The sequence below is a fragment of the Peromyscus californicus genome, unplaced genomic scaffold (genome assembly GCF_007827085.1).
Source record: "Peromyscus californicus insignis strain IS unplaced genomic scaffold, ASM782708v3 Scaffold_9__1_contigs__length_137607984, whole genome shotgun sequence".
NCBI lineage: Eukaryota > Metazoa > Chordata > Mammalia > Rodentia > Cricetidae > Peromyscus > Peromyscus californicus.
This window is the reverse complement of record NW_026294617.1, coordinates 93,179,262-93,192,196: the sequence shown is the minus strand read 5'-3', so window position 1 is coordinate 93,192,196 and position 12,935 is coordinate 93,179,262. Positions and strand designations below refer to the sequence as shown.

Sequence of the window (12,935 nt, the reverse complement as noted above, 5' to 3'; positions counted from 1 at the left end):
TTGCCGATGAATTATTTGTTAGAGAACAACTCTGGAGCTGGTGAGGTGACTGTGGTGTAAGGGCACTTGCCGCCAAGTCTGACCACCCAAGTTCAAACTTCGGGGCCTCGTGGTGGAAGGGAGATTGACTCCTGTTGTTCGAATCTTAGATGGTCTTTTAATAAAAAACCCAGAGCCAGATATCAGGGCGAAAGCTGAAAGATGAGAGAATCAGGACAGCCATCCACTAGCTTACCTCTACAAAATCCTCAGCCTCAAGAGAGCAAGTTCCTGTTTCCTCACGCCTTATACCTTTCTGTGCCTTGCCATACTACTTCCTGGGATTAAAGGCGTGTGTGCTTCCCAAGCAAAGGCCTGAGATCTCAAGTGCTGGGATTAAAGGTGTATGCCACCACTGCCTGACCTCTATGTCTAATTTAGTGGCTGGCTCTGTTCTCTGATCCTCAGGCAAGTTTATTAGGGTATGCAATATATCACCACAGACCACCACAAGTTGTCCTGTGCCTTCCACACATGTGCTGTGGTATATGCATACATGTACACACACATCCGCACATAGATGTAAAATTTTCTGCAGAGTAGTCTGCACAGATGAAAAGGAATGGGGGTGTGATGGAGTGCCATTTGCTGTGGCCTGCTGTCCACTACACGGTGGCAGTGAACTGTCTTTCCCCAGCAAACACTAAGATTTAATGGAGCGGGGTGGTGGTGGCGGCGGCGGCGGCGGCGGCGGCGGCGGCGGCGGCGGCGGCGGCGGCGGCGGCGGCGGCGCACGCCTTTAATCCCAGCACTTGGGAGGCAGAGCCAGGTGGATCTCTATGAGTTCGAGGCCAGCCTGGGCTACAGAGTGAGATCCAGGACAGGCACCAAAAGCTACACAGAGAAACCCTGTCTCGAAAAACAAAACAAAACAAAACAAAAAAAAAAAAAAAGAAAAGATTTAATGGGACTCATTAGTGGTCACAGTTTAAACTGCTGCACAATTTCCTCTAGTTTAAATCTGCGCATATTTGCCATTTATTGTTCAGGGAATCCGACATGAATTTCTTGGCTGCTCACAGTTGATGGTCAGGACTAATGGTTTTTTTTTTTTTTTTTTGAGTGAAGCACACTTAAGTTTAACAGCTGTTTTGCTGTGTGGTGAATTTTGCTCATTAAAGATCTACAGGTTGAGCCAGGCTGTGGGTGGTGCACTGTATGCCTTTAATCCCAGCACTCAGGAGGGAGAGACAGGTGGATCTCAAGGCCAGCCTGGTCTACAGAGCGAGTTCCAGGACAGCCTCCAAACTACACAGAGAAACCCTATCTTGAAAAACAAACAAAAACAAACAAACAAAAAATCTACATATTGAGTGGATTATTGTCTTTGGTATTTTCTGGAAGAATTGTATATGCAGCTTCTTTCTTAAGATTTTTATGAGGCCGGGCGGTGGTGGCGCACGCCTTTAATCCCAGCACTCGGGAGGCAGAGGCAGGCGGATCTCTGTGAGTTCAAGGCCAGCCTGGTCTCCAAAGCGAGTACCAGGAAAGGCGCAAAGCTACACAGAGAAACCCTGTCTCGAAAAACCAAAAAAAAAAAAAAAAAAAAGATTTTTATGGTTTTCCAGGCAAATGCCACTTATCTTAATAGTGTATTTTAGTTCTTTTTTTTTTTTTTTTTTTTTTTTTTTTTTTTTGGTTTTTCGAGACAGGGTTTCTCTGTGTAGCTTTGCGCCTTTCCTGGAACTCACTTGGTAGCCCAGGCTGGCCTCGAACTCACAGAGATCCGCCTGGCTCTGCCTCCCGAGTGCTGGGATTAAAGGCGTATTTTAGTTCTTAAGCAGCTAACTAGTGACTTACTTAGTACCTAATATTAAAGGTTCAACGTATATTTTCTAGCCATTTAAAAGTATTCAGATACTTGTTTTTTTAACAGATTTCAGTGGTGAAACCGTTTGGATAATTAACATCAGGTTAAGTTGAGTTAGGGTCCATATGAAATGCTGGTCCTAAGGCAATAATTTTAATCACCAGCAGAGGGCTCTGTGTGTACATGTTTTCAAAATGAAAATGCTTTCATAACCAGTTTTTTTCACCTGATGCCCTTTCCTTCTCCGAACAAATTATTTAACCTTTGTCCTTTTTAAAGTAAAGGTGGATTTCATAAATAGCATTTAAAATAAATTCTACTTTCTCATTTGTATTGTTCTATTAAGATCGAGTATAACCTACCGGTCAGATGTTTAAACTGGTGGTTGGGAAAACAGTGTTTCAGTTCATAGATATTCTGCTGTGCAGTTCCTAAGCAGTCAGTCTCCTCCTAACTGATTCTTCATTGGGTAGGTAATGGTATTTATGACATCTTGGGTCCAGCCCTAAGAACTATTCCTATTTTAGAGTTTGATGTTGATGATGCTTTCTTTCCAGGTGTATTTTTACATATCCTCGCGGACACACTTGGGAGTGTTGGTGTGATTGCCTCTGCCATCATGATGCAGAACTTTGGGTTGATGATAGCAGATCCCATCTGTTCGATTCTCATAGCCATTCTTATCGTTGTCAGGTAAGTGGCACACTGGGTTATTATCTGTTGTTCAAATGAGAGGGAGGCCGCTCAAAACCACGTGATTAGAGATCTACAGTGCACATTGTCATGTGGGCTTCCCTGTGGGCTTCAAGGAAATTCTTGTCCAGATTCTCTTTTCATCTTCACATTTTCATGCCTTTTCTATTTATATCTTGCCTGGAGTTTAAACATTTCTTTGTGGTTTTGACATTTAAGCCTTTGATCATAATTCACATCTTCAGTCATACACTGTATCTATAGAATAAAATATTGGCAGTGTAAACTGCATTAACTAGACTATTATAGTTTATATCAAGACGTGGCAGTGTTAGACTCTAGTATCGATGCTGCCTCTGCTAGATCTATCTTGAATTGTACAGTTTTGTTTTCCTTTTTCTTTTCCTCACCTACCCTTGAGCTAGTGCCCCATAAAGACATTGCATGTCCATCCTCGGTGGCTGTTTGCCGCAGTGCATTGTGTAGCTAATATTATCATCGTCTTAGACCCTTTGTCCTAAAACATACTTCACTGGTGGCTTCATTTTTATTATTTTAAAAAAATGGAAATATGTTCTTTAATCTTGCAGCCTTTAATTATTTTAAAATTTTATGGTATGTCTCAGTTGGAGTGTTATCGTTTCTCCATCTCTCTCCCTCTCTATTCAGTAGAAGCTTTTGTGACGAAAATGAAGACTGATGAGAAGTGAGGCTGGAATGACTGTTTATAGCTCACAGTTGACTAGGGTCGATGTAGGAGATTGCAGTGCTAAAGTTGGAGGTGCTTGTTTTCCCTTTCTGCCCTAAAAATAGAACATACATTTTAAACATGCAGATTATTCTTTAATGATTTGCACACGGAAGCAGGTGTGTATGGAAGCCTTTCTAAAGCTCAGAATGCCTTTTGCTCATCTTTGGAGGTCTTAGCCAAACTCTCTTGAGTTAGTGTAGACGTGCCAGGCTCCTGACAGGAACGTTAATGTCTGTAACCACCTGTCTTGTTGGGGGCGCCTTGAGTGCGTTTTGCTTTCGCGTGTATTACTGTCTTAGTTGTCCTAGTGGTTTGGAAGAGTGTGGTCTTAGCATTCCTTTTGCTCTGGCTCCACATGTTGTCACCCGAGTTCTGCTGTGGTTTGATGGGAAGCCATGATGGCCTCTCTGTCCCCGCCTTCTCCTTTCCCTGCTGCAGTGACAGTTCTCTGAGGAGAACTGTGTGACATACTGCAGTTATCTTGCTTTCAGTCCTTGGACTGTTTATCTCAGAAGAAAGTTCAAGACCCATAGCAGTTCCCCTGATAGTGTTTATCCTGTCAGCCTCTCCCTCCCTCCCACTGCCTCACCTCAGTTCACTCTCTCTTCCCCAGTGACAGTCTCTTCTCTTCAGTGTCCTAAATACATCGTCAACTCTCTGCCTTCCCATCTGTCTTTTCTCTGTCTAAACTCTTCTTGCATTTGATACGCCCTTTCCTTCAGCCCTAAAGATGTGTGGACCCCAACTCCACATCCTTCCTATGAAGCTTAATCCAAATAGCACCCCACCCACCAGCTGCGAGCTGTGTGAAGTCCTTCCCTGTAGTGACTTCTAGCAACATTTCCTTCCAAGGCATTTATCGTAGTGTCCAGAGTCTGCCTTATGTGTCTGCAGCTCCGGGAGGGCAAACTGATACCCTGTTATTACAAAGTGACCATATGATTCTCCTGGTGAAGAAATTGGCACACCCCAGATTTGAATCAGAAGGACTTAGGCTTTTTCCACTCTAAAGAGTTATATTTTCTCTAATGTCTGCCCAGGCTGGTCTCAGACTCATGGCAGTCCTCCTGTCTCCGCCTTCTGAATGCTGGGATGACAGGTGTGTACTGTCATGCCTTGATTTGTTTTTTTCTTTTAATAAATTTGGTCCCTGGGGGGGAAAAAGAGTGATGTTTTATAGCTGGGCACTGGTGGTGCACACGCCTTTAAACCCAGCGCTCTGGAGGCAGAGGCAGACAGATCTTTGTGAGTCTGAGGCCATCTTGGTGTACAGAGTGAGTTCCAGTACAGCCATGGCTGTTACACAGAGAAACCCATCTCAAAAAAAAAGAGTTATATTTTCTAAATTGGAAATTCTTTCATTGTTATATTCTTATTCATTTATTCTACAAACAATAATAAATAAATGCATATATGCACACACAACAAACTTACCTTGCCACAATGTCTAATACATTTTTTAAAAATCTTTATAAGCCGTCTTCAACAAGTAGCCCTGAGATTCCTGCTCTTTTGATCTTATCTTGCCACAGGGGAGAGAAAATCAAATCAATAGATTGACACTCCAATATGAAATGATTATTTCTTGTGCAGAGCTAAGGGAGGACGACATGGTAGTCACTGAGCTGTCACCTGAGGTTAAATGATAAGGCAAGTCCGCAACTAAATGTCGCCTAGAGCTTTCCAGCCTAGGGACCAGTTGATAAAAAGGCACATGGTTAAAAACAGCTACCCTAAAGGAGGCCACTGTGGCTGAAGCCCAGGGAACAAGAGGAGAGTGGTTTGGGATGGAGCTGAAGAAACATACCAGGGAAAATTACAGGGCTTGGAGGTCGGGTTTCATTTCAAGTGCAGTGGGAAATGATAATAGAGTGACCCTTGGTCCATAGGTTTTGTTTTGTGGTGCTGGGGACAAGCCAAAGCCTATACATGCTAGGCAAGCACCCCATCACTTATCTACATCTTCTTACCATGATTTGTATTTTTTAAAATTTATTTTATGTGCGTGAGTGTTTTACCTGCATGTATGTCTGTGCACCATGTGTGTGCCTGGGGCCCTCCGGGGCCCTGGAACTGTAATGTGAGATAGTTGTGAGCTGCCAGATGGTGCAGGGAACTGAACAACCAACGCTGTTAGCCACAGAACCATCTTTCCAGCCTCCTGATGTGAATTTTTGGAAAATAGTTTTCAGCTGGGCATGATACCCTTAATCCCAGCACTTGGGAGATAGAGGCAGGCAGATCGCTGTGAGTTTGAGGTCAGCCTGGACTACAGAGCGAGTTCCAGGACAGCCAGAGCCACACAATGAGCTCCTGCTGCCAACAAATTAATTCATTGAGTAAAATAAAATAAATAAAGATAGAAAGGAAGGAACTATTTTGAGTGAAGCCGAGGTTGCAAGGGGCACAAGTACAAACAAGTAGGACCATCTAGAAGCTGCCATAATGGACCAGGGAGAGGCCATAGTAGCCAGGTCTAATCTAGCAATGGAGAGATCTGAATAAAGCCAGGAAATGGGGTAGAACTAGTGAGATTTGCTATGGATGTGGAAGTGTGGGTCAGGCTTAAGCGAATGGGAGCCGTGGCAATGCTTAGAGCTCTTACCTGGGATGGACAGAGGTGTTGTCACTGAGAGGAGACTAGAAGAGTGGTGTTTCCCCTCCCTTTGGAGGCACTGTAGATCAGCGGCCATGTTCTGCTCATTGCTGGTTTGAGATGCTGCGTTAGTTACGCATGTGGAGGCTCCCAGCAGGCAGTGGGTGTGTAGATACAGGATTGCTGCCTTCACTCGGCTAACCCAGCGGGGAGTGTAAAATCACACAACAGTGGTCAGGTAGCAGCCGGGCCACCGCACCCACTCCTGTTCCCTGGAGATGCCCAACAGTCCGGGCTCTTCCCTCCTGAAACTGGTGTAGCCTCAGTTCCCTTTCAGTGTAGTGCCTCCAGCAGCCTCAGTCAGCCAGTTACAAGTACAGGTCCTTTTTATTTTTGTTTCTGTCCGACTGTTCAATTTCCAAAAATTTTCCGTTTCCGTATACTTAACATACTGAAAAACAAAGGAAGGCATCCTGATTATAATACAATTAATTACTGAAATGTATGATGTGCCTATTGAAATGTGTCATATCTCACCTCTTTGAGACAGTGGGTAAGTCCAGTATATTTGAAGGTCGTTCAGCAAATGCTGTGGTACCTACTCAGCTGGGCAGTTGACCGCATAGCAAATACCTTACACCCATAGGGGAGCCAGTAAAGCAAATGGGCATACAAATAGATAATAAGACATGCACAGTGCAGGGCAGCAAGGCAGGAGGAGAGACATGAACACACTGCTCCAGAGGCCTTCCGAAGGAAGTATTTTCAACAGGAAATAATAAGAATCGGCCCCCATCAAATGCTCTTGGGATGATGGGTCACTTACACCAGACCCTGGGGAGAGTGGCCAGAATGAAAGCTTAATCAGAGAGCATCAAGAGACTCTGTGTGTGTGTGTGTGTGTGTGTGTGTGTGTGTGTGTGTGTGTGTGTGTGTGTGTGTGTGGCGGGGAGTAGCCATAGTCAGCTGCCTTTTGAAGCCTTTCACTGTAAAGGGGAAAAGTGTGATTGCCTGGCAGCACCCAAGACCCACTTTGAGGTTTGTGGTCATGAATTTAGTATAAAAACAACCAGTATGGGTGTATGTTATCTCTAGTCTTGTTCTGCTACTTAGTAAAAGTCATAGAGTGATACAAAGAATTGGGTTTAATAGGTGTGCAGTTTTGCCAGATGAGTGCTACTGTGATAGGGGCAAGGTAGGAATTAAAATAAAGGGAAATGAACTGACTGTGTCAGCTATACTCTGGAGCAAACTTCCCTTGCTCAAGAGTCATTACCCAGTCCAAATCATACTTGTGTGTGTGTGTGTGTGTGTGTGTGTGTGTGTGTGTGTGTGTGCGCACGCGCATTTAGATGCAGGCAGAGCACTAATACAAATAAAATAAAAGTAGTGTGACATGCTTAAAGTCAAGATCTAAGGCCTAAGTTATAGTCAGCAAGGTGGAGGAAAAGAGCATCGTAAATAGAGACCAAAGGAGGGCTTGTCCATGTGGATACTTAGACCGAGAGTAATGCAAGACAGGAGTAGAGGTGACAGGTAAAAAGCCAGTTGCTCAGCTCTTGAGTGACTGAAGGAATGACCAAGAATTGTGCCCTGGGATTCAGATGGTTAGGCGAGCAAATGACTTGATGGGCCTGGCCTTTACGGGAGGTGTGGTGTGTATGGTGGGAGGATGGGGGTGGACAGAGAGTTAAAAATAGAAATAAGCAAGCAGGCCCCCGCTTTCTCCCCAGAAGCCGACCTAAGAAATTCTAAACTTTGTCTAAAGTATCAGCTTTTTTTGTCTTTGCTCTAAAACCCATGGTTGGATGAGGAACGCCACATTCAGCAGTCAGGTTATAAAGGAAGGGTTCCATTCCACTCACAAGATGTACTTTCTGGCGTCATATTGAGCCTGTAGAAGCAGAGCATGGTGACAGGCACCTGTGATCCCAGCACCTGGGAAACTGAGGGAGCAGTCTTCAAGTTTGAGGCCAGCTTGGGTTATACAAGACCTTGTCTCTAGAAAAACAGAGAAGTATTTTTCTTTCCTACCCCGTGCGTGTTTTCTGTGTCATTTTGCCCAGGTAAAATGTGTTGGGAAACCTGCCCCGAACTGTCTCATCTACCTGAACTCCGTTTCCCCTTGACAGTGACAGTCCTCCCCCACAGTTGGTGGTTTTCTCTTGGTGTTGTCGGACACAAGCCAAGGGGAGTGAGAATTTCTGGGTAGAACTGCTTTGTGCTGTGATGGATTTTGTTTCCCAGTGAAAAGTGGGGGGTGGAACGTAGCAGTGAGGGAATGGTTTATTTCCTGGAAATGGACCTCGGGTAAGGTTTACAGTGGCTGGCTCCCTTCTTCTCCCATGAGTAAAGCTGGAGTTGAAAGGAAGTAGAAAGCTGAATAAATCACTGTGTCATTGCAAGTTTTAAATGATGCCATTGACTTAGTTTGGTTGTGTTAACCACTTACATAAAAAGGGGTCCCTTATGCTTGATGAAAATATATAACAGGACACAGCAGTGTGTGTTATTACAGGTGTGTTCTGGAAGCCTTTTAAAATCAGTTTTCTGAAGTTTACCAATTAGCATCCTTATTGTGCTTTGAACTTATTAGAAAAATGATATAGATGCATAAACAAAAGCTTTATAACCAAAAGAATCTCTTCTTCTTTGGTATAATAAGTTTTTAAATAATACACTTATTTCTTACCATGTTGAGGGAAAAAGACTCCAGTTTTTGAGGCTTTGGTAATGACAAGCAATGGTGGTAACTGGAGACAAGACATAGAAAGGCTGTGCATGAGGAAAAGCAGTCATGCACCATCTTATCTTATTCTCTGTCTTCAGTGAGCACAGTCATTGCTCACACATAAAGGATTTGACCGTGACTCCAGTTTTGGTCAGTTGTAATTGATTCTAATTATTTGTGGTTTATAATAAGCAAAAAGCACACACAGGAAGCTACTCTCTCTTCATATAGTCACATATGAGAAATTGTAGGCATTGTATCTTTTTCAGAAATGTTTTTGGGTGTTCCCTAACAATTTCCGTTGTGGTTAGCCTTTCAAGTGGCTACATTTACTATTCTTTAGGCAATGTGAAATAGAAGAAAACAGTCTATCAGAATTTTACCTGCTGCTTGTATAAATGTTCATGTTGTACAACTGAACGAGTTGGAGCACTGTCATCCAGGAGTTACATTTTTAAATCATATTTAAATCGTACTAAAGCCACTATAATGAGAGATAAAAGATTGACTAGTCAGTCTCGCTCCCTTTCTCAACTGACTACATTCTGGGGAAGGTCCCAGTATCATAAGGCATCTGTTTATAGGTAATGAGCACTTGTCCCTTGTGCTTGTAGAACGTGCTGGACCAGTGTTATTCTTGGGGAAGTAAGTAGTCTCACTCCGGTCATGTGTGTTCAGTGGTTGAGATGAAGAATCCTAGTTGGGAAATGCTGGCAGAGAGGGTCTTTGGAAATCTGAAAGAAACCAAATGGCTCAGGAATGCTTTTCTGATTCTATTATGTAACCCTATCATTTACAAACATTCAGTAGTTTTTACTGAACCTCCTTTTCTTAGGTTCTGAGGACACTATACAGAGCACTAATTCAGTCAGATTTTGTCATTGTCAATAAACCATGGTGAATCTAGAAATTTGTGACTTCGGCAAGCTCTCCATTCATTTCCATTTTTCTCTACACACCCACACCCCTACACCTCCCCCCCCCCACATACACACATACACACACACACACACACACACACACACACACACACACACACACACAGAGAGAGAGAGAGAGAGAGAGAGAGAGAGAGAGAGAGAGAGAGATCATAAATATTCCTCAATTGTTAGTGTATGTGAAGGGTTTCAATTCTTTTCATGAATTGGCTATGTAAGAACAGGGTTATGTCCTGGCAGGTGAAGAGGGAGCAGGGTTTCGGTTAACAGGATCATAGTGCAGGAGAGAGTTTTGTTTTCATTTCAGGCTCACTAAATTTTTCCCTTAAAGGGCACTTCTAGCTCAGCCGCCGTATTTACCGTCAGGAGTTAACCGTGCTCCAGTTACAGATCTGCCTAGAGCCCACATCTCCTCGCAGTTCTTCCTGGGGGAAAATAGAGGGGTTTTGTTGTTGTTGTTGTTGTTGTTTGTTTTCACACAGCCAATTAATGCCTTAAGACACAACCAATTTGTAGGTTAGGCGTCACTTTACCTCCTGTTGAGTGTTTGTTCTTTACTGAGGAAGCACCAGGCCACGAATCTAAAATGGTTATTTGTGTGCGAAGTGAAAAGAAAAGAGTTCTGTGAGGTGTGGTCTTCCCCAGTGAGTTTCTCAGTAATCCATTTGCCCTTTCAACCTCACACACATCATATTGTTTTCCTCTGTCCTAAAGTCAGATGGATAGAGCTGCATGCCCAAACACCTGCATGCCTGTGCACACACACACACACACCAAAAAAAGGAAAAAAAAAAAAAAGCTTGTATGTTCCCTAGTGTCTGGATCTTAAGTATCACCTGAAGAAAGGTCCATGTGGTAAAGGTCTTGTCTGGACCACAGTTGGGAAATGGTGGAACCTTTAAAAGGTGCAGCCTGGTGAGAGGTTCTCACATGACTGGCTGTGTGTCCTTGAAGGAAGTGGTGAGACCCTGGCCCCTTTTCCCATGCTGTCCTCCCTGGCTCTCTGTGAAGTGAGTGGTTTTGCTCTCCATCCCTATTTTGCTATGAAGTGCTGTCCTGCTTTGGGCTGGAAAACAATGAAAACTGAGCCAAAATAAACCCTTTCTCTTTATCATTTGGTCATCTTGGTGTATTTGTTAGAGTGATGAAAAGCTGATATACATAACAAAGTCCAGTGTTAGTATTAATGTGGTGATTTTACTAAGTAGACATTTCAGAAACTTTCTAAACCTGTGAGTACCTTACTGATGCTTCCAGAATAAATCTCTTAGGATCAAAATGCTCTGTTATCTGCCTCTTGTCTGTTTCTCAAGCTATGGTTGTTAATAGCACACTTTAGCTTGTTGTTGATGGGAGACACTCTGCACATGCTTGCCTTCGTTGTGCCTTTGCTCATAGTATCCTGGTCTGTGATTCCTTTCTTCCTCCTATTTCCTGTCAGTCCTGAGAGTCTCTAAGGCTCAGCTCTGATGCCCGCATCATGGGACAACACATTGTTTAAAGTACTTTTTAGCCTTTGGGCAAAAGTCAAATGTAAAAATTGACTTTATTACATGGACAGGACTCTCAAGACAGTGTGATCTGATCAACAGGGTTGTCAATAAAGATGCGCTTGCCACTTAGAAGATATTTCCACAAATCAAATGAGCTGAATATGAACCATAAAGGTTTGGATTAAAATATATTATACACATAGTTTAAAGTTTCCAATCCAAGTTATGACTAGAAAAACCACAGCATTCAGTGCTCCAAATTTCAAAAGTCTGCAACTGAGCAGCTTCTTCCTGGAGTATAAGATTGAATCTGGAGCCGCAGGTTTTTATTAACTTTTAACACCGATTACTATTGGGCAGGCATGAACATGTGAAATGTTAAATAAAAAAAGAATGGCTACACAAACACTCATACAGTACGCAGAATCTGGATGCAACCCTACCAGATGAGTTGGTCAGGAAACAGTTCAACTCAACACTTGAACAAGGTGTAACCTCTGACTTCCATATTTAATATGATATGAAAATATCTAAGTTTTTATTACCACTTACAAAGCAAAGATGCAATCCTTATATCTTTGCAGTTCAAATCTAAATGGCCTTGATGGCCTCTGAATCTGTAATGTCAGATTTGTTTGTTATTTAGTAATCTTTGCCCTCTGGTTTTGAAAACTCCCTTTGCATCATAAAGCAATGTATAGAATGTCAATTCCTATTTTCCATTACTAACTTTGGCTTATAATGCTGGAAGTATCCTATGTCAACAACCCATGAAAAGGCATTTAATCACACAGAAGCTTAGAAAGGAACAACAGTCCACATTCATGAAAGGCAAAGCAGAACCATAAGCCAAGCCTCCCAATCCTCAACCTAGGTCTCCAGAACTCCAAACACTATCGTAAGCAAAGAACACTGATGTCAGGCCGAGGGTGAGGATCCTGTTGTACTGGAGGGTCTATCTACTGACACACTGCTACACATAGCACCACTGTTCTGGAAAATGAGGATGATAAATTCCGGTGTTAGGTAGTTAGGAACAGGGGCCAGGGAAGCTTCAGAAGTGCGGGCATAAAACTCTACCTTAGATTTGTTGTTTTTATTAAAGGCTTATAAGATACCACTCTCTCTCTCTCTCTCCCTCTCTCTCTCTCTCCCTCTCTCTCTCTCTGTCTCTGTCTCTGTCTCTCTCTCTCCTCCCTCCCCCAAAGATTTGAATTAAGTCCTGGTATATTTTCTACAGTGTTATTTGGGATGAATGAGCTATGTTTTTGGGAAGTGGCTGAGGACTGTGTATGAAAGAGGGAAGGAGCAGTGAGGATCTGCTGACTACATGGATTGTCCCAGGCTGGTCAGTTATCTCACAGTTTCCACCATCAGTATTCTGAGCAGAGCCCAGCTGGCTTCTCTGCTCAGGCCTCACAAGGCTGTAACTAATGTGTTGGCTGAGGCCGCAGCCTCATCTGAGGCTCAGGGTCATCTTGCAAGCTTCTGTGGTTGTCAGCAGAAATCCTCCACTTGCAGCTGCTGAGCTCATGGTGGCTTATTTCTTGAGAGTCAGCAGGGGAGCTGCCGACCTCAGCCAGCCCTCCAGACCCTCTTTTAAGGGCTTAGCTCCGATTAAGTCAGGGATACCCAGGTGTAGTTGGTTTTTTTTTTTTTTTTTTTTTTACTCTTTTGGGGGCCCACCATCCAGCTCCCAAATAAAAACATGGAGATTTATTCTTACTTATGAGTGCCTGGTCTTAGCTTGGCTGTTTCTAGCCAGCTTTTCTAACTTAAATTATCTTGTTTCTCTTTAACTACATTTTACCTCTTGCTTTTTACCTTTCTGTATTCTATATTCTTTCTTTCCTTCATATTCTGTGGCTGGCTGGGTGGCTGGCC

At 43.2% G+C, this 12,935-nt stretch overlaps 1 protein-coding gene across 2 annotated transcripts in view; it reads left to right on the top strand.

Annotated features, from left to right (window-relative positions):
* The window catches only part of Slc30a7 (solute carrier family 30 member 7), a 70,880-nt gene that overhangs the window by 28,571 nt on the left and 29,374 nt on the right, over positions 1-12,935 (top strand). For both annotated transcript variants that reach the window (XM_052731121.1, XM_052731120.1), the window contains exon 8: positions 2,407-2,542. In XM_052731121.1, the coding sequence (XP_052587081.1) occupies positions 2,407-2,542 (136 nt within the window). The remainder of the gene's footprint in view (positions 1-2,406; positions 2,543-12,935) is intronic.